Source organism: Aulonocara stuartgranti, assembly GCF_965226115.1.
Source record: "Aulonocara stuartgranti genome assembly, chromosome: 6".
Lineage (NCBI taxonomy): Eukaryota > Metazoa > Chordata > Actinopteri > Cichliformes > Cichlidae > Aulonocara > Aulonocara stuartgranti.
Genome location: NC_138944.1, coordinates 11,679,602 through 11,702,140, shown reverse-complemented (window position 1 = coordinate 11,702,140; position 22,539 = coordinate 11,679,602). Strand labels below are relative to the sequence as shown.

The 22,539-nt window shown below is 40.2% G+C and overlaps 1 protein-coding gene across 4 annotated transcripts in view; it reads right to left on the bottom strand.

Moving 5' to 3' along the window:
• Positions 1 to 22,489, bottom strand: part of crebbpa (CREB binding lysine acetyltransferase a) — a 46,350-nt gene extending 23,861 nt beyond the window's left edge. For 3 of the 4 annotated variants that reach the window (XM_082537474.1, XM_082537475.1, XM_082537476.1), the window contains exons 1-2: positions 21,542 to 22,489; positions 8,174 to 8,892 (exon numbers count right to left, since the gene is read on the bottom strand). In XM_082537474.1, the coding sequence (XP_082393600.1) occupies positions 8,174 to 8,892; positions 21,542 to 21,629 (807 nt within the window). In that variant the 5' untranslated portion in view covers positions 21,630 to 22,489. The remainder of the gene's footprint in view (positions 1 to 8,173; positions 8,893 to 21,541) is intronic. The other variant, XM_082537477.1, reaches the window with a different exon arrangement.
• Between the last annotated feature and the right edge of the window lie 50 nt (positions 22,490 to 22,539).

The window sequence follows — 22,539 nt, the reverse complement described above, 5'->3', positions numbered from 1 at the left end:
GGGGGGGGGGGGGGGACGACCCCAAAACAAAACTGCTTATAGTCCAGAATCCTGAAGGAACAAACTCAGATTGATTAAAGCATTCACAAGTTTAAAACATTTGATATAATGTGGTTAAATGTTTACCTGAGGGATTATGTTAGTTCCTCATTTACAGCCTTAACATGTCAAAAAAAGGTTCTGCCTCAATTTCAATGCCAATTTGTCATTACAAGACCCCCTCTGCCAAGACAAGCACTTGCGTAGCTGTGCCAGGATAATTGTGCCTGGTCCTGTTCTAAGCAGCACAGTGATGCTCTGGCATCCTGTCAACTCAGCATGACACAAGCTATTGCCAGGAAAGACTTCTTGACTACTGAGTCATTTTTCCTCCTGCTCCCTTCTTTACTTAAGCTAGTTAGTAGACATGGCACAACTGAAAACTTTACTAACAATGCAGCAATTAACATGAGTCACCAGAAAAATGCTCTTCTACTCTGGCTTTTTTCTTTAATTAGCCATTTCAACAGGTAGTTAATCATAAATTGTGTTCTCAAGATCCTTTTGGGTTGTAGGAGAAATTGTTACTAAGTTTTATTAAGAAAAGCTTGTATAATAACAAATCTGCACAAATCGTCAGGAACACAATTTATCTTAAGAGATTATGACCCAGTTTCGCAGTCTTACATATGCGACTCTTATCACATATGTGGGTGGAGGTTGTACACCTGTTATTTAAACTGGAGGTGTTCCTGTCAACTAATTTCCCTCAACAACTAAAACAAAACAATGCCACAGTCTAAAGGGCATGGTTAAGCACCATTTGAAATTGGAAATGTGTGGCATCAAACACAATTTCACATCAGTGTGCCCAATGGCAGCTTGTGTTAATGCCAACATATTTCACCTGCAGGTTAACATCCACACACCCTTGGAGAAGGTGGTTACGTGCCACTTTAACTCCGCAAACAGTCATTCCTCTTCCAAGTTTGCACAGGTTTTTAAGCACAGACAGTATAAAAGATGGACACTGCCGCTCTGACGCCACCTATTGGTTTTGGACTCTACAGTCTCAACTTTTGATGTGATACGGCATATTTGTTTTTCAAGCCTAAATGTACCATATATCATACAACAAGCCATAACTTTAATCAGATGAACCATTAAAAATTCTCCAAGCGCTAGTGATAGCACCAGCTTCCTATTTGGGACAACCATCCAACAATGCAGCCAACTCCACTATCTAAGCATTTGAATTGTACAAAAAGTTCAGCTGACTCAGAGCCGTTAAGAGGAAGAAAATCCTTCATAGATGCCAAAACTTAGCTTGTACCAGACTGTAAATACACTTTTTTAATGCTGTAATATTGTGCATTTTAACATAGGAGTCTAAGGGGGATACCTTGCTTTTGGAGCCAGTCGCAAATGGTTACAAGAGAAACTGCAGTTTTTGACACTTCCATACTGCCATTATTTTACGCTCCAGAGATTGCTCTGTGGTTTTTAAGATTGTCTCACATTCCTTGTTTACAACTTCCCATCACAGAGACAGAGTTGCTGCCATTTACTGTCTGTGTAACATCTTAAAAGACATCCAAACAGGAAAACATTCTGGTTACAGCAACCGAAATGTTAATGACATTAAGCAACTTCAATGGGCACAAAAGTTTGGAATCAAATCAACTGCAACCATCATTGTATAGTTATAAAATACAAATAAGGGATTTAGTAAACATGTTCTTCTGGTGCACAATGAAGCAGGCAGCAAAGTTCAAACAACTACTGGTCTAATTGTGGGCTGCAGCTATCAATTATTTTAGTAATCGAATAATCTATTGATTAGTCGTCCGATTAATCGAGTAATTGGATAAGAGATAAAGTGGTTTCCATATTAGAAATTGCAATGATGTAAGTTTAACTGCATATAACATCTGTCAAAAAAAACAAAAAAAAAACCCAACAAAAAACCCTTTGATTGTATTTACATGCCATATTAAATTTTATTTTTTAAAGAAAACATTGTCTTGAATGCAAAAATATATAAACACTCAAGTTCTCTCTGGCAGAGTTTTATATCCTGGATGAGGCAGATTTGTTGTGTGTCCATGTTTATGGGTTGTTGTGCATGTGTGTCCAAGTGTGAAGAAGTCAAGCGAAAAGTGAGTTTGCGTCTATAAGCCTTCAAAGGAGAATGTGGTGGCTGCAATGAAGAAAAGCGAGCACATCAGCATTCTGAAGTTTGTCCAGCGCTCTGACGCAAAGTTTCTGTGCAGCTGAAAACAGATGCATAATGGTTTAGATGTTAATTAATATTAATAATAATTCAGCGTCCAGAGCTTTACTGGTCCATGTCCATTTTTATTGGCTTGTGAAAAATACTTTTATTTTTATGTTTTTACATATTATTACAATTTAATGAACACAATATCTTTGATTACTTCACTTTTAATCTGAAAAATGTTCCCAAAGCTTTTAAATTAATCTGGTCTAGTACACCACATGCCCCCCCTCACATTAAATGTTTTAATGGTGAGTACATCTTCGCGGTGTGTAAACAGTTCCACATTAAACTGTGCCAGTGTCATCATCACTGTTGCTGTTGTGTTATTGGTTTTTGTTTAAAATTGGGGGCTGCGTGGGCTTAATGTTGTCATAAATACATTTCTATTGCAGGTCTGTTTTCAGTCGCAAATGTGTGTGAAATAACACAGAGCCACGTGTTAAACGAAGCATCGAAGCAAAGAATGTTTGTCGAGAATTTTTTATTTTTGGATTACTCGAATCGTTGGAGCTCTAGTGCATTCACAACTTAATCTACTTGAATGGGCTAGATAAACCAAACAGCTGTCAGCAGAGCCTAAAACAGAGAGCACAACAAACCAAATCAGCACAGCAGCCATGACTGTCGTAAGTTTCAAAGTTTGACTGAAGGGTTTATCCAACTACATCCAAACCAAAATAGCGCTCACGCTCAAGAAGTCTGAGTGCATACATTAAGATGTGTGCCGCTGGAGGGAATAAAATCCTTGTTAGTGCCTTGCATTATACACTGATTAACTTGCTGCTGCTCTCTCATCCAGAGAGCTGCTGGGAGACCAGACCAGACTCTGCCATGCCAGGCCAGGCTGTATCCCCCTCAGGCTGTTGACACCGCTCCAATAGACCAGATAAAAAAGACCCAGCTGAGACGACCAGACACTGGCAGGCTTTCAACACAGCTGAGCAGACGGACACACACCCACACCCACACCCACCCCCTTCGTTTCACTCTCTCCATTCAGTCCCCCGCTCTCTGACACACTCCACACATCGACAGGCAGGACAGTTGCCAACTATCATCTCACCACGTTGCTGCCAGGCGAGACTGTTCAGCTGAGCTAGCCTCCCTCCTTCATCCCAAGTGTACTCCGCCTCTGTCATTTCAACTTATTAAGTGGTTTACAATACCTGTCTTTCTTTGCATCACTGAAATGGTAAGCAGCCACCCAATAAGCTGGAGAAGGCTGGGCGAGTGCTCATGCGTATACAGTAACAAAAGGAGCATGTGGCGGTAAGGAGCTTCTCACCAACACAAATGCCCAGAAAGAGATTTACAACCTGCGATTAAAGGACAATAGAGGAAGCTGCATACAAAGAATGGGTCTGGTGGTTTTCTCCTTCAGAGCAGTTGGTGACATGATAATCACAGAGGACCAGCTGAGCCTAAAACATGCACACGGACAAGGTTTCTCCTGGCTCAGAACGGGCCTCGAGTGGGTGACTACGCATGGCCATAAATGCAATCAGCCCACCATGAGTCTGTGTTGTGTTGTGTTATTTGAATGAAAGCTATACATTTAGTTGTTAATAAGCAAATACTATAAGTAAATAGATTAACCCTTTAAGACCTACCATAGAACCAAGTCCGCCAGAGATTATCTTTATATTTTTACATGCTGTAGTGCCATTTGTGGGAGCATTTCAAATTGCTATACATCAATACAACAGGTATATCCCAAATTTTAATAATATGTATGCATTAAGTCCATAGTAACTACATAAATTGCAAAAAAAAAAAGTGCAATAAACTACAAAAAACAAATTGAAAATCGTTTGGGGTTTTTTTTAAACATATATTTCTAGTTAGAGTAATGTAAGAGGCTTATCCCTCAAAACTGTAAATACAAAAAAGTTGCACAAAATAGTTTCCAATCATGCGGAATTTATTTTGAGTGTCTTCCTAGTTTTATTTTTGAGATACGCCAATTTTTATATACTGCAGGAAAAACAAATATAAATATTATAATGTAAATTTGCAAAAAAAACAAAACAAAACAAAAAAAAGCATGTGCATCAAAATAAATTATTTCCAGCAGTGCAATTTGAGTTCTAAGCATCCCAGAAACAATACAGAAAAGCATAAAAGTCAAATATAACTTTTAAAAACACCAGTACAGGCTTATAAGGCCCTGAAGGCAAAAAAAAAAAAAAAAACAACCTACATTTTCCACGAAAATGACGTCACTTCCGGTTTCGGGCAGGTAATGGCGGACACGCGATAGTTCGCGCTGACATCTATTCCAATGTAGGAAGTGTTACGAACAGCTGATCGGATCAGCAAAGCATTTTTCTGGAATATTATATTTTTGTTCCTGCAAGTGCTTTTTATGCAATTTTTGGGAAGCTATATGTGGAAGGAAACTGTGACCTAGGACAAGCTAATGGCACAAGTTGTAAGTATAACTCCTCCGGTTTCATATGCGAAAATTTTTTTTTATTGCGCTAGCTTACATGGTTCCAGTTCTACAGAGATTTAAAAATAGTTATGCAAAACGGAGTGTGCCCTCTCCAACCGGTTTTAAAGGGTTAAACACAAACCCTATATGATTAGACACGCTGAGCTATGATTCATATTTGCCCGTAAGTCATGGGGTAAAAATAAGGTTTTCCTTCTTTCTTTCTTTTTTAAATTAAAAGTCTTTATTTTCAACAAAAATTTTCAATTTTCACCAAGTAGGGGTCTGTAGTTTGACTTAAAGTGAATTGGCCCATAATTTAATTATGACGGGCAGCTAGAGCAAAAAAAACAAAACAAAAAAAAACCCACCACCTTTTTGGGTTATATTTAAACCTGCAGAATATCCGTGGACTCTCCGTGTACACCACTCCACTTTAGCTCCTGTTTTCCCCTTCCAGAAAGTTGGCATTTGACAAATGAAGCAGTTAACTGTGTAACCTCAGCTCTTGACCTGAGGGCTACAAACTGTCAGTGTAGCTGCTAACGGGAAGCTTCAGCAACATGTAGCTTTATCTGTATTCTCATGCAAAATAATGATTCAGAACAAAATTATGAAATCAAAGATCATTCTAGGCTTTTTTTAACATGTGAATAGTGACTCTGTCAGATGACTTTAGTTATAAAACTGGGATACGCTAAACAGTTTCGAAAACAGCTTGGAAGCAACGCCCGGCTTACATTAGTCTCAATTGCTATCATTTAGACGCTTTTGGTTTTTCTTGGCATTAACTGGCTGTGGGAGGCACCAAAATCTGTGCAGGAAAAATCCCTGACAGAGGCATACACACAAAAAACAGGCCCGTTTCTGTAAATGCTGACAGCCCCGTCGCTGTTACTTCGACATCAGCTTTTAATTGTTTCTGTGGTTAAATCGTGTCTACAGACGCTGGGAATGACTCGACACACATTCACTATCTCAGTAAGTCTCTTCTCAGAAGACTGGAGCTTCTGTGTATGTGTGCTGTGGTTAAGAACAAATTTGGTGTCTTGGCTTTGACACAGCCAGTTAAATAGATGGCTTCCTAGTGATTTCCTGCAAAACCACATTGGTGACAAGTGTACGTGTAAGCCGCAAATGACACTCTCCCATAGACACACACATAATTATGCATCCCTAGACTAATCTTAACAACAACTGAACAGTTGACAGCAGTGTACCAGTTCCCTGCCAACAGTGGAGTATGCATTTTTGAGTGCTATAAACAAGTGGACTGGAAGAAAGAACTGTTTAGATGAACCATAAACGTGACTTGCGAAGTGTATAGATACAGATGCACTCGTGCCTACCTTCATCACACAGAGTGTGTGTTGAGGAGGGGCTTCAATTAAGCTCCTAATCAATGATAACAAAAGCTTTGGTGTGTTGCTATAGTGAATGTAAAAAGTCATTTGAGATGAATCTCCATCTCATTACACAGCCAATTAAAAGCTATATATAAAGCTAAGCTCTAGTAATTTTTTCAGATGCACAAAAAGCATTTCAAAATAACTGTCTATGCAAATCAAACTGTGTCCTATATCATTTGAGAATAACTGCGAGCTAGGGCTGGGCCATATCATCCTGTTCACGGTAATACTGGTATAATGTTAGGCAATGATAAGAAAATGAAATATCACGATAGAATATGAATAAAACGCGCATGCGCAGTGCCTTTGTTTTCATACGCACATGGCCGATTGTTGAGTGAAACAGATGAACCAGAATTGGTTTGTAAAAATGGTGCAACTTCAGTGATGTGGAACTGGTTTGGTGTTTGTCCGTCAGATACACGACAAAGCACATTTTTTTGCAGAACATGCAAGCGGCCGTCGTTATTGTCGTATTTGTGGGACTAAGATGCTCTTAAATCTGGGAGTAATCTGGGTCCTAAACTCCGTATTCTTCAGTTCAAACGAACACTGCAGCATCACTGAGCGTTAAAAACTGTCTAAATTCTTTCATCTTTAATAAAACGATCAGCATTGCTGCTTTACCAGGTGTAACTATGAAGTTTAACTTTCAGGCATCCATTAAAACAAAATTTATTACATTTAACAGAGTTAGAAGTTAGCAGGAAGCTAGCGGAAGTTAGCTCGCTAGTTACCTAAGCATGATATAGCATGTTCTGACTGAGAGATTTCTGAAAAAAATCAAACGTACAGCTCTGCTATCACTTCCAACATAAATGAAGACAGAAAACTAAACAGCAGTGACGTTTGTAGGGTTACTGAAGTTGGGCTAGCTGGTATATAATGATGTGCTACGTAATCGCTAGCGACACAGCTATGTTAGCATAACATAAACAGGGAAGCTGGAGGACGAACACTAACACTTTTCCACTTATAAAAGTTAACGTTAAAGTTCCTGATAATTAGAGACAAATGCAATCGCATGGCAGGGTGCTGTAAACGGACCAAACTTCAGTCAGGAGAACAACTGAGATAATCCATCCACAATACGAGGTTAGTCATTAATATACTGCAACAACATGGGAATAGAGCAGCTGCCAGAGAATTCAACATTAATGAATCAATGGTACAGAAGTGGAGGAAGCAAGAAGAATGAGTTTAATAAAGTTTGATTTATCTGACTGCTTTGTTTCGCTTAATGTGCGTTATAATCCCGTGCACCTTATGGTCCGAAAAATACGTACTGCACACTGCAGTTTAATGTTGCAAAGCACCTCTTTTTAACTTCAGTGGATATTATATATGGTTATGCTCAGGATATGTCAGCCCATTTCTACTGGAAATGCCTTTTGGTTAAACTTTCAGCAAGGAATTTGCATTTGCACTGTTACATTTTTATAAAGCTTTAATGTACATAAAAACCAGCTTCTTATTTAAGTGAAAATAAATGGAAGGTTGTCTTTTTGCGCTAGTAATGTTGTGGAGTTGTATTTTGTCTCGCATCAATTATATCGTCAGTTATATCGTTATCGCAAATTTTCAAATATATATCGTGATAAATATTTTTGGCCATATCGCCCTGCTCTAGTTGCTTTCCAATAATGTTGCTTTCACTCCCAAATAAGTGCGAACATTTGTGCATGGCTCAACAAATCCGGCATCCGCATAGTTTAAAATTTTTACAAAATAATTTACTGGCTTAAATGTTAGCGTCAATTAATAGAGGATCACAGCATAAACTGGGCCCAGAATGACAAGATGCAAAAATGCCACATTAACAAGCTTTTCGACTTCGCCTATACAATGAGTGACCACCTAGTTTGTGTCCAGTGTTAAAGTTGTTCCAACACACCTTTTCTTTAATCAAAAATGAATACTTCAATGCAATTTAAAACAAAACAAACAAACAAAAAAAATCAGTGCCAGAGAAATATCCCGTGTGTGCCAAAAAATACTTGGGGCTCACAATTTGCATGTGCCAACACTTGATATAAAACAAACAAAAATAATAAAATAAGTGTCACTCACCTTGTTCATGTTGCCTGCTTGCTGAGCAGTACTGAGGGTAGTGTGAGCTCCCATCTGTTGCCCTCCCTGTGTGAGCGTCTCTGCCAATGCACTACCTGATCCTCCTTGTCCTGTTGCAGTTCCCTGCATTGTCTGTCCCTGGTACTGCATGCCTGTTACCCCTGCCCCACGTCCTCTCCCAGCTCCAGGTACAAGGCCACCATTCATCACTTGCCCAGGCTGCGGCTGCCCTCCCTGGTTCAGGAGTCCAGTATGGCCCTGGTTGTTGTTAATCATGGCCTGACTGAACCCAGTTGTGTTTAAGCCCATAGTTGCAGTATTGTTGTTGTTGTTCTGTCCTGCTACTCCAGTTGGGGTTCCTGCTTTTTGGGCCTGAGGGGACGGGTGGTTGTTGGGGGAGCCCTGGCCAAGAGGGCTCTTACCCAGTGGTGCTCCTAACTGTGGCCCCATGCTGCCTGGCTGAGAGCTAACTGTGCCTATATTAGAAGTAGTACCAGCCCGAAGCAGCTCTGAGAGCTGCTTGTGCTTGGCCGCTGCATCTGGGACGGCAGAGGCACTGCCACCGCCAAGTCCTGACTGAGTGCCTCCTGGTCCGCCAGCTCCAGGTGCTGCTCCACCATTTGAAGGGATCCCACCCATCAGGCTAATATCACCTCCATTGGGGATCAACTCATCTGGAAGGTCATTCTCCAAATCGTCCCAGGAGAGTGACCCAAGATCTATGAGAAGGGATAGAGAAGCAAAATGTCACAAAATGTTTTATACAACCATGTGACTCAGTGCCAAGCATTCATTCTCCTCTGCTTCAAATAAGCCTGTACTCAAATCACTGAGTACCAGAGCATCTAGATCTTATCTACTGCTAGCAACTTATTCTACAATGCAACACATGACAGTGGGAAGATTTTTTTTCTACCTTTTAACAGTTTTGAGTCCCCACCATAAATATTCCAACCATAGCAGAAAAACAGCCAGCATGTAGGGCTGCTCGATTATGGCAAAAATGATAATCACGATTATTTTCACTGAAATTGAGATCTCGATTATTTGACGACATTTATTTAACAATAACAATGTATTGAATAATGACTTTAAAGATTATCAAAAAATAATATAAAATAGTGTGCAAATACTGCTAAAAGTGCAAATGTTTGCAATATAAAAAAATAAATGAAAAATGTAAACATCTATGTTTAGTGAACTTTGCAGTGTTGCTCTGTGGTACAGCTACGACACTGTAGCAAAGTTTACACTCTATGTCTACTTGATCCACGTCCGACTCCGCGAACCCATAAAGTCACTCTCCTCTCCAGATAATTTCTAGGGATGAACGATATATCGCATTTGCGATAATATCGCGACATGATCAAGTGCAATTTTCTAACCGCAAAGGCTGCGATTATACTCTGGACATGTCCAAATTCATGGGCTGCATCCTCCTGAGGCCGCATTTGTAGACCAATTACGTCACAGCGACGCGCCGAAGGCTGTCCAAATTCATAGACTCCTCCGAATGTAGTCGACAAATGCGTCCTCCTTTTCCCCGAATTTGAAGGATGGGTCGGGTGTGTCCTTCGTGGCCTACCATATCCCAGAATTCATAGCGCGGCCCAGCCAAACTCCAGTTTCCAGCAATGGCGGCCGCTACTAAGTTTTAAAATTACTCATACTAATCTTTCTGGGTCACAAAATAAACTTTTAACATATTTTCAGGCGAGAAAGTAGTTGTGTAAACATCAAATATCTGCTCGGTTTATCAAGATATCCCATATTTGCAAAAGTGCTTCGACGTTTTCAGAGGCGTCTGCTACCCACCAGCTCGACAGCTAGCCGGGAGCTCGAGGGTTACTGATGCGGCCGAGAACGGCACAACTCCCGGGACATCATTTTCAGATCACCGCGGAGTTTCGCTGCTCGGGTTAAACGTAATATATAAGTCACTTAGACAACCTAAAAATGTTATTGTTGGGCTTTTTTCAGTGTTTTGTTTGTTCGTGAGTAAATCGGTTTGGCTGAGATTAAAGTTATTAGATTAGATAAAATAAAACTTTATTAATCCCCCGGGTGGGTTCCTCCTTGGTTTTCACACAGCTGACTAAACGTCAAACAGAAAACTTATTAAACAGAAGTATGAGACAGTCGAGAATTTACGCCAGTGTCTGGTTATATTTTAGATAGCAAGAAGCAGACGGTCGAGTTTATTAAACTCCACCGAGACAGCGGTGACGCTAATCAGAAGGCTAGACCGTCCAATTTCACGCCTTTAAATTTTAAAGGCGTGTTTGTGTGTGTGTTTATACAATTGCTATTATGTTTGCACTTTATGTGTAATGTTACTGACTGCAGAGATCAGTAAGATGTGTGTATTTTTTATTTATTAGTTTTATTTATTTAATATTATTTTTTAATTTAATGACTGTCTAGTAGTTCACAGATGTCGAAAAACTGAGTGTGGTAAAGCCACTGATTTTTTTATGTATATTTCTGCAATCTGCACATTGTACTGACTTTCATTTTAATGTTTACACCAGGGTTCCTTGTCAGCACTTTATGCTCAGATGTTTGTAAGCTAAAAATAAACTATTGTGTATGTTCAAATATACTGTTGTGATTGAAGAAGTTAAATAAAAATGTCAGTCATCAATTCATGCATCACCTCATGTCATCATAACAGAGGTCTGTCTTCCAGGAAAGAACAGTTTAAAATTAATGTAATATAGTATTGGCCATACTATATGATGTATTGCTTGTCTTTGTTTAATAATACAGAAGACAAAGACCTTAAAAAATAATCGCATATCGCATCGCAATCTTGGGGCAAAAAAAATCGCAATTAGATTTTCCATAATCGTTCAGCCCTAATAACTTCTGCTTAGCTTTCCGAGCTTCCCTCGGGTCCTCTTAATCAGTAGGCCCCCCAACCCCCCAACCCCCGGGCCTCGGACCGGTACGTGAGTCGTTTGGTACCGGGCCGCGAGAGTTGAGGCTCAGGTGTGAAATGTAGTTTTCAGGGTTTTTAATCGGTTTTCAGCGTTATTTTGTTATCGTTTTTATCGTTAACTCTGTTTTCTTTGGTCTTTTCACGTGTGTTATGAATAAAAAAAAATTTCCGGTACCGGTACTAGTTTTATTTTGTTGTATTTATCCGCGACACCTTAAAGGCCGGTCCATGAAAATATTGTCGGGCATAAACCGGTCCGTGGCGCAAAAAAGGTTGGGGACCGCTGCTCTTAATTGTTGTGACACGTGTTCGAAATGCAGAGAGGTGCGCTCGATTTGCCACATGGAGCAGCGCGAGAGTAAAGCACGAGGGAGGGGCTAATAATCGGCTCAGTCATTTTTAATGATCGCTGAAAGCCCAGATCGTAATCGAGATTAAAATTCGATTGAGCAGCCCTACCAGCATGGTAATAATAAAACTTTGTAACCATTTTTGTCAGTTATAGTTTTCATTTTTATGAGAATTAGAGGCATTTGCTCATCAAATGATCAGAAAGGGGGGGGGGAACGTGATTTTTATCAAATAACAGATTCAATACATTTAGTTAATGGACTGTAGTCACCACCCAAAGGCTGAGCCATGAAAAATCCTGCTGTGTTTGAAAAAAGAAAAAAGGGCTCTTACTCCTCAGTTGACCCTTGGACTCAGTCCAAGTGTTCACAAACATTCTAATTATGAAATATTAATGAGCCAACATGCTAAATGCTGCTGCCTTGGCCTTGTCCCACTGTGGCCTTGTCCCTTGCAGTGCAAGACAAAATAAGCATAAAGCGTGATAAAGCATCGCTACTGGCTGACAAACACAGTGTGACAAGAGAATCCAGCAGCACTCGGGGTTCCTGCTGGGTGGCGTAGGAATATTTGTGTCACACCATCCAGAGGTGTGAGCATAATGGTGAGAGCCTAGGGAGCCACGATTTGTTTGAGAATTAGTGATTAAGATGGTGACAAAAGCACAGGAGCTGTGCATGCCTTACAGCTTTGAATCACCAAGAAGAATCAACTCTCTGGACAAACTGAAACAAGATCACTTTCCACAGCCTTGATCACGAGTTCACCTAACGGCACAAAATCACCAAAGAAACAAGCTTTGAACACTGCAGCTCTCCCGTTTTCATTTCCCCTCTGTAAGTGACATTAACTTGCCTATTCAGTACAACGTGCCTGACGAGAGTAGAAATATTACCTGAAATCTTATTTGGCTAACTTGTTTCTTCAAAAGCATGTTGTGGAGCGGTTTGTTGGTCTTCTGTAAAGAGTGGAGGACATAACTGGAATGTATGCAACTGACAATTTCTTCCACAAAAGCGCAAATTTACTGAATTTGTGCAACTGAAAGTAATGAAGCCAAGAAATGTCACTGTATGAAAGGCGCTGTTAAGCAAATCACTTTTCAGTATAAGACGAACAAGACCTTAATGCTACAGGACTGAGCACTGCTGCTGGATGTCTTCATTGAGATTCAGTCAGGATCCCGACTTTAATGAGGGCACTTGGCCTACACACTTCCCTGAGTAAACACAGGCTTGCAGATCTCCCTTGCTAGCTCGCTGTCTGTCCCTAGCATCAGGCACGCAGGTGCTCCATGTGGAGGAAGCTTGTTTGAGGCTGAAGGGACAATCCATCTTTTCCTCTCTCACTCCTCTCAGCCCATGCCATCTATCAGGCAGGCACATGGATGCTCTTCAAGCAGCTGTATTCACTTCAACTACATACGCTAAGGCCTGGCATTGCATTTTTCATTTCAAAATGGAAATCTAAACACACCGTAACCTTGCCCTTAAGCGTGTTGGCTGGATACCAAAAATGCAAAGCAATGTTTTGGTTGGGTATGGCCACATGCAGTCTGGGGAACCCCAACCGTAAGGAGGGGGGAAGGTGGGCATTAACCGTTTTAACATATGCACTGCAGCCCTGAAGTTTTCTTCAGACATAATCCATGGAGCTGTATGTAGGAATGTGAAAGTTTAAATCGGACCTTACAATAAAAGCTCCCTTGGACAGAGTCTGCATAAAGTTGAACCAGTGTGCGAATTGATGTGATAACCATCCGGAGAATTCTCATCGAAAAATTCACATGGGAACGTCGATTACATTTCACTTTCCATATCATTTCACTGTCTCAAAGGCAGAAGAAAAACATCCACAGGTAAAGAAGGGTCACTTACATGAGTGCAAATATGAACACAAAAACACGTAACTCGGGAAACAATGTGTGATTTACTCAAAAGTGGATACACACAAATCAGTGTGTCAACTTTTCACATAGTCGTTCATACACCCTCCCATAGCTGACTTTATCACTCTCTCCCCCGCCCCCCTTTGGCCACTGTCTTGAGGTGATGGCTATAAATATCTACAAAAGCAGCCCCAGCAGTGATCCCGCCTGGAGATTTCTGTCATCTTGCCCTAAAGCCATGTGCGTCTGCTCTCAGAGGGACAGGTGCAACATTGCTACTGGCATTCTTTTAATTGTTGCTCAATATAATATGGTGGATAGCAAAACAAATCCACTTAATAGTGGAAAGGGACTCTTATTTTAGGTTTCCTTTCTGCAGTAATAAATCCTCCAAGAAAGTATGCCATTGCAACAGTTGGAAAGAACAGCAGAGGAAAATTACTTCACTGAGTAAATAAATACTGATTGTGGCCAGAGACACTCAAAAAAAAATAGTCAAGAAAAGTTACAGACCTTCAGTTTAAAACATTTTTAAATCCAACAAGACTACTTCTATTACAGACAATAGTTAAACTGCAATAGCTTTGTTTACAGTCCACCTTGAGAGCCTGTGCCAAATCAAAAACAGAAAATATGAAAATAACTGTTTGCTGAATTTAGTACTCAGTAGTGGTGCAACAGATCACGGTTGATCCGTAATCTGAACCAATCCCACTCCACGGTTCGGCACGCACGTGATCCAAAGATTTGAAAAAGAAGGGGAAAAAAAGTATATGTATGGTGCGCGTGGTCAGTTTGTCAAGCGATAGTTATGGCCAGCGATAGTTATGGCCAGCGATAGTTATGGCCAGCGATAGTTATGGCCAGCGATAGTTATGGCCAGCGATAGTTATGGCCAGCGATAGTTATGGCCAGCGATAGTTATGGCCAGCGATAGCGGTCCAAGTGGAGGAGCAGAGGAGTTTGCGGCATTTAAGCAGCCCTTTGTTCCCCAATCCGACCGGGCTAAAGCTATTTCAAAAGCTACTGGGGTGTTTAGCTGCAGACGGGAGGCCGTATTCCGTTGTGCAAAACAAGGGGTTTAAACTATGATGAACGTGCTTGAGCCACGCTATGATATCCCGTTGCGCGTCCACTTCAGTGACGAGATCGTACCCAGGCATGCATGAGCAGGAAAAGTTTAAAGTTATGGCTGAACTGTCCTACGCATCTTTTGTTGCTCAACTAAAAACGGGTGGACCTCCAGGTCAACGGAAAGCTACGTGACCGTGACCGCTCATTATATCACAGCGGAGTGGTAGATATAAAGCCCTGTACTGCCCTATATTGCACCTTAATTTGTTTTTATATAATTGCGTGGAATGAGTCTTGAGTTGAATGTTTTTAATAGGTAAAAAATACTTAAAAAGTTAATAAGTAAATGTTAAAATTTTGTCTTTTTTGCTGATCCGAAAATTGGTCCGATCCGTGAGTTAAAACTGTGATCCGATCCGAACCGTGAGATTTTTGATCCGTTGCACCACTAGTACTCAGCCATATCAGAATTGTCATTTAAAGCAAAATCTGATGTGTCTTTCCTCCTTTGTATGAAAATGTGCTGGTAGCTGAAATCACCAGTTCTACATTGAAGGCAAGCACAAACATACTGAGAAAAGTAAAAAACAGCAGAGTACAGCCAAGACGATTTTAAGAGTAATAATGACACTTCATTTTATTAAATCAAATGCATTAACTAGCTAGCAAGTTATCCCAAGAGGCAGTAGCAATAAGTGTGCATGCAACTAGTCAACCAGACTTTTAATGTTGCTTCCCTTGCCAAATGGTGCCAGAAAAACTCTGAAATATATCATTTTATTTTTTGGCTTTTTAATATAGAGCGGCAGGTGATGATTGGTCAATGCTGAACTTCTATCTAAAGCACACTCAGCTTTGTCTCTGGTAGGGAGTGAATGTGGATCTGTAACAGGAAGACTTCTCTTCCCTCCCCATTTTAACAAATACCATCATCTCATCTATGGTGAACAGACCCTTTTTTTTTTTTTTTTAAACAGACTAATTTAGCAACAGCAGTTAAGATCCATTTACACCTGCATGGAATCTGCAACTGGATACATGACATCTGACCCACAGGTTTGTTTCCTCTAGGCGGGTTGCTTTGGGGGAGATTTGATGACAACAGGGGAAACCAAGTTTTTGAAGTCTGCACCCAGTTTAGAAATGCATTCTCATTATTTCGTTTGTGGTTGCAACATGATCCAGTGATCTGTACTGTTTGTGTTCCTCATCGCATTAACACAGCTACATTCTTTAGTTTGGCTTGCTTGAATCAGCAGGAAGAGATGGTATTGTTCACCTTTAAACTTTGTGGATTTTGTTTTTCTTAAGAAAATACAACCAGAAACATCATCCATTGGTAAAATTATAGTCATGTGGAGCTCCTCAAGTACTCCTACTTCCTCTTGGGGATTTAGTTTAGTTTTCTAGGTTTTCTGCAAACACAAAACACATACTGAGCTTCAGTCTAACTCTTCTCTACCTCATGAAGCTAAAGTTGTTCCAAGTATAATGAGCAAAAATAGAACAGTCAAATGGTCTGTTTAAGCTTAAATACAAGCACAGACATGAGAAATGAGTGGCGTTTAAAATACCATGTCGCCCATTTTTTTTGATGCTTATTAAGTCAGCTAAAAGCAGTAGGTTGGTGGTAATAAGTCCCTTCATCTGCCTTTAACCATTTTGCTGATCCTCGCCATCTTTCTCTCATGATTTCTCTGGTTGCCCCAAGGCACAGGCATAAATGCCTCAATCAGTGGCTGCATTGCAAGCTTACCGCCTGTCCTTTTAGATATTAGAAGTGCCATTTGTGCAGGAGTGAGCAAGAAACTGGACGTCTGGGGGTTGGGAGGTCCCTGACAAATCTTTGACTGACAACTGAAACAGAACTAAGACGCAAACGAGTACCAAATACTAATTTTTCTTAGGTTTCAGCGCAAATTTCAGGTTTTCTAACCTAAGACAGACACAGATATCCTGAGGCCCAACCTACCTACATATTTATAGAGAGAATGTGAGAGAATCCACAGGGCACAGTTAAAAAATTCAAACATGGTGACTATGAATCTTAAACAATGAAATTTAAAAAAAAAACAAAAAAAAAAAACCCTGCTCTTTCATTAAAAATAGTCAAAAGATTAGATCACATAAAGTGCATGCAAAACCACATTTTTTTGTGAATAAAAGGGGTAGAAGAGGAGGATAACAGATGGCCTTAATAGAAAGACAGGGGCTCATGTTTGTTCTGCCCCACCAATTTGAGAAAAAACAAAAAAAAACACAACTCCCCAAGTGCACAAAAAACTTGACTACTCGTAATGTTCTACCTCTCACTGAACTGCAAAAATGTTTTTCTTTATTAAAACCATTTTTAACTCATTTGTCTTTCTGACCTGTTATCTGCTGTGAAACAAAACTAAATCATACCATGCGATACTCTGGTCTTGTTTCCTTACCAGCTGCCGTTATTGAGGGTGTGGATAATGCCAATACAAATACCATTACTAATTCTGCTTATAGGCTGGACTTTTCATCTTAGCCAGTTTTTTGCATGAGAGAGAGAGAGAAAAAAAAAAAAAAAAAAAAAAAGACTACTACCATTCATCTTAGGTGTGGAAAAGCCTCATCACCATAACTGTGACATAATTTTACACTGTATGACAGAAAACATGCCAGCGGTGATTAAACACACACACACACACACACACACACACACACACACACACACACACACACACACACACTTGGCGTCATATAATTGCAATTAAGTGAACAATTTGGAATCTGATCTCAGCTGGAACTGGTTCTCAATTCCCATTGCTACAAAGGTTTAAATAGGACTGCTCACGCATACAGACATCACAAAGAGAACAACAACGTATGTTAATGCTTTCATTTCGTTTTAAAATTTGGCTATTTTTCTCATACAAAAAGCCAGGCTATATGTTAGGAAAAGGGAAAGAGGAAAGGCCAAATGTTAGGGCAGATGGGTGCTGCATATAAAGCTCCAGGCATGACTGTCATCAAAGAGGGAAAGCCAGCTCTTTATCTGCAGTAATTTACAGCTGATGTTACTGCTGCCCTGCGCTGTCCCATGGGGGTCCATCGAGTCCCAACTGCAACTGGCAAAAAGTATAAAGAGGGGGTGTGGCAGGTTTATTGATGGATTACAGACATGTGGTGGCTCTGTCATGTGTGATAGCTCTTGTAATTTATAATCACTGATGTTGTGACTGCCATTGTTCCTGAAAGGTCTTCTTGAAGACTTGACAAAATCAAACACAATGAGGCACATGTGCAAATGACAGACACAGGAAAACTATTTTTTCTGGCTACATGCAGACTGTGAGGCTGGGCTTAAAGTCAGCAAATAATAAATACCACAAATTTAGTAAGCCATACACCTTTTTTGGCAGTTTATATATGTAATGCCTTTAATGACAGTGTAAACAAATGTAGAATCAAAAGTAAACATACTTTTGTTGCTCAATGAGTATTTCCGCTTTGAACAAATCCCTATCATAGGAAATTTAAAATATCTTTTGCACTAGGGCTGTGCGATATGACCAAAATCTCATATGTCGATATAAAACATTTATCATCCCAACAACGATACATATCACAAAAATTTTACATTTTCTGTAAATTCTGTGAATTTCGGGCAACTCGACTTGCATGAAGTGCATGAAGTTGAACCAGCCGCAATTTTCTTTGGGAGTATTTATTACACAGTGTGCTGCGGGGAAAAGCCTGTTCTAAGGTTTATTTTTTTTAAGCACCTGACGGCTCTTTTTAGCTTCTCGTCCGTAAACACTCTGCATACTATTTCACGTGATTCAGTTTATTTTGAAAAATCTCAACAGGATCTTCAGCTTTATTGTGAAAGGTTTATGTGGAAAATAAACAAGCGGACGGTGGAGACACACGATGGTTTTACCGTCGTTGTTGCTAACGGCAATGCATAAAAACAGTCGCTTGTCCGTCCGTAGTGTGGTTATATTAAATAGAAGAAAAAAGAGAGAACTTTAAGAATTTCTACAGTGACCATCAAAACGATGAAAACAATATTGCCGAAAACAGTTTATTTTGCAACACCACGAAACAAACGATAGCGTAATATGAAATGATAGGCGTTTTCATATTGTCATCCGATATATATCGTTATATTGAACCTATTCTGCACTGTATATGGTTCTAAACTACTGTGATTATTGTTACTTGTGTTAGCAGCAGAAATGTGCAGCACTACTCAATGGCTAGACGGCATTTAACCCAGCTAATATTTCTGGAGCCAACTAGCAGTACTAACCACATTTCAACATCTGTAGTCACACATGTCCCAACTTTAAACATTGCTGTCCTAGGTCTCATTTCCCTAATCCACAGCCGGAAAAAAGAGCAACCGTGAGAGTAAAGCCAACACAAAAGTGCCTTGATTCTTTTTAATGGTTAGCAGGGACACCCCAAACTTGCAAAAGACGTCCACTTATATATGGCAGAAGAGAAAAAGGAAATCCCATGGCTTTCTTTCCCAGTGAACATACATTAGTGATCATTTTAAGGGCTCAGTCCCTTCATTGTGTAAATTATGGTCACTCTAAGAGTCAGAAAGAAGGATTATCCAGGACATGCCCATTAGTTAGCAACTTATCAATCACATAGATTGACAGTTAAACTCACTCCTTGCAAGTCAAGTCTGGTCTGGTCTCGAAAACGCTAAAGGTGGTCAAAACAAAAATGCTCCGCTCAAGGCTTAACAGCAGCACTTCACTAACAGAGGGCCAACAGCTACCCTTAATAGCATCTACACTAAAAACAGCTTTCTTTTGTTTTCAAGACGTTAATGTGCCACACGCTGTAAACGATACAGTTGAAAAACACATTAGTTTAATGTTTCTTTTCTGGGCTCTAAAGTTTCAGTTCTTGGTTAAAAAGCAAACATACAAGACACCAGCTAAACAAATAGGACTTTTTACATCGGAACCTAATGTGCCTCGATTACAGCAAAAATCATAATAAAGATGACTTTGATTAATACAGTAAGCCAGAGTTTCTACCCACATCAAAAAGATTTTGGATGCAGTGTATTTTCACAGAAGCCTTTCATATGTTTAAAATTAAAAAAATAAATAAAATCAAAACAATGGGTAAAGGGAGCAGAAAGGACACATGGGAGTCTGATAATACATTTTAGGTCCAGACTAATGGGTATTTTTGACTGTAAAGCCTGTAAATTTGTGGAAAATCCCCAGGGGATGTTTGGAAGTGCAATTGTTGCACAGAAAACAGACCAGATGAAGGACCTTGAGTGATACAGTGACAAAAGTAACTGCTAATGATCATTCAACAAGTTCACCAATGGAAACAATGAGATTTTTAACTACTCTAGAGAGATCTGGTTAACGCTGGACTCCAGCTAAAATGTCACTGTGGCGTGAAGTGAACCAAACAGCAAAAATATGCACTATAAATGAAAGGTCTGTGCTTGATGTACAGCACACAGGAGAAAGATAAGAGAGAGAGCTTTGCAGTCAAAATTAGTTTTATCCCTAACACTTTGTTTTCACTGAAATACAAAAACTGGAATTGAAATTATACTTGGTTAATTGCTGAGCCGTAGCTTAACTCTAATTGGGGGTGCTTCTGCAGGTAAAGCATACATTACTTTCCAATTATGGTGAAAATATGAAATCAACTCATTTTTGTATCTTCATACCAGGAGCAGCATTTTCCCATCACAGAAACAGCGAGCGCTGCAGAAATGCAGTTCAGCTACTCCACTTTTGCCACACAGTACAGCAGATGAGTTAAGAGTGCTGCAATAACTCAGGTTTTCACTGAGGGCTCACAAACCACCTCAACAAAAACAAGCAGGGACAATCTACCAGGTGAAAGAAAAAAGACATGTTACTCAAGGGATTTTTTTAAGTCTCCAGATGACTTTATAATTTCAGCTATAAAGTTTGGAAGAACAAGTCAAAAAGTTGATTTAAAATAAGCACTAGTCTTGTTTTATAATACAAATGAACTTTTTAAGGGCCAAGTGGGAACTTGCATCCCCAATCTTTGCTTTCCAATTACAAGAAATATGACAGACATTTCCTAATCACTCAGATTCCAATACTCAGAGCACACATACAGATTTCTATCTTGCATTTCTACACGTTTATTTTCAGCAGGGCACACGTCTGCTGAGATGTGTGACGTTATAACCCTATCTGCACTCTCTGCAAGAATTCAGTGAGTTAAAGGAAAATAGCACCATCGAGACTGAGTGTGGCTATGTAGGCTTGCTCAGGGATAGATGGAGTGGCCATTGAGACTAGGTTTTTGGGTTGTTGTTTTTTTGCCTATTAACACTTCGTTTTATAGCCACAAGCTGAACCAAGTGGGCACTACTAAATGTTAACATTTACCGTTTTCTCTGACTGGTGATTACACACACCAAAAATCGTACCTGAAATAAATGGAAATGGATGCAAACATTGTCAGACTTAGAATTTACAGGTGTACAAACATTGGCATTAAGTCGTATGTGATTTGTGATTTTGAAGACAATATTATTTAAGCTAATTAGGGCCTAGGTTGCCTCTGTGAGTCTATCACGCCATGTGTACCTGCTGTTAATGCAGTATCAGGCTACCACAAAAGATACCACTTTGCACCTGATTCGAGAAATAATTATTATTTTAGTCTTTTGATTTTTAAACTATGACCCATCAAATTCTCTTTACTAACGAAAGCGTTACAGTAGACCAATGCAAAGCTAATGCAACACCTCTGAAGATAACAAAAGTTACAGTTATTGTAGCCATGACCATTTTAGACGCTCAAGTTAGTTATTCTGCTGATCGTATTGTGTTAAGGTTTGCTGCAGAAGTTAAGGAGAGTGTACCAAAAGACTGGCATTAGCGTATTAAGGGTAGGTGCAGTAAATGCTCACCTCAGAATGAAACCACAACACTGCGGTAAAACCACATTAACTGCTACCGAAAGAACAATCAACCGACTGGATAACGTGTAACGTTGCTACACGGGCATTGGTTGATTTAATGCCAAGTAGTAAAAGAGAAGTTTCAGTGCAAATGTTCATTACATTTGGGTTTGTGTGTGCCGACAGTGTCGAGGCCTTTACCTTGTCCATCAGACGTTGACAGTGCAGGTGAATTCAGCTTCGGCCGCTTAGAGAGTGGAGGTCCGGCGTCCAGCAGGTTTTCAGCCATAGTTGAAATCTTGCCTGGCCGGTCGCTTAAGTTGATGATTCTGATTAGCTTATTAGTAGAAAGTTGTTCAATCACCAAAAACCTTCCCGGTTAGCACGTTAGCAAGCTGACAGCCTGCTAACATTGGCTAACTGGCTAATAGCTAGCTAATTGCCTGCTACCAGCTAAAGTAACTGTTAGCGTTTAGCTACTCCTCGCCGTGAGAGTCAGTGTCTTTTAAAAGAGATGCAATAGCGCCCCGCTTCGCCACCGCCATTCACCCCATGATAATCCAACACCCAACACCCACATTATTATCGTTAAATACCCCAAAATAAAATATTCCCCATGTAAAAATCGAGCCTCACACTGACGATCCAGTTAAATCAGGTGGATTGCTGCATTCCGGGAGAAAAGTCGTAATTTCTAGATGTTCAAAGTACCCATTTTGCGTGACGTCAAATTTCTTCATGCAAAAATCGCGCGAAGCTCCACAAAAATGCACAATTGCATAAAAATGCCGTATTTTTGCAAATCTCTTCGAAAGTCACGATCTGCTCACCGCTTGCCCACGGTAAACAATACTGCTCCCGAACGGCGACAGGGGCTGAATCACCGCACTCTGAAGGGGAAATCAGATATACGGAGCTTTTCTGCCCGACGACCACCAATCCAATTCCCGTTTTTTCGCACAAAATGTCTCCGAAGCGATATTACGATTTCGTTTTCGGCAGAAGGCCGCTGTCATATCACGGGAAGGATGCTCGATTTCTACGTAAAACCCAGTGTTGGACCGAAATCCTAATTCCGAGCCACGACAAGATGGCGGCTGTTGATTCCTTCGGTACAAAAAAGTTTTTTTTTTCTTTTCCAGATCGGCTGTAGAGGGGGAGGGGCCGCGCATTCACGCCCTACGTGAAAACACCGTCAC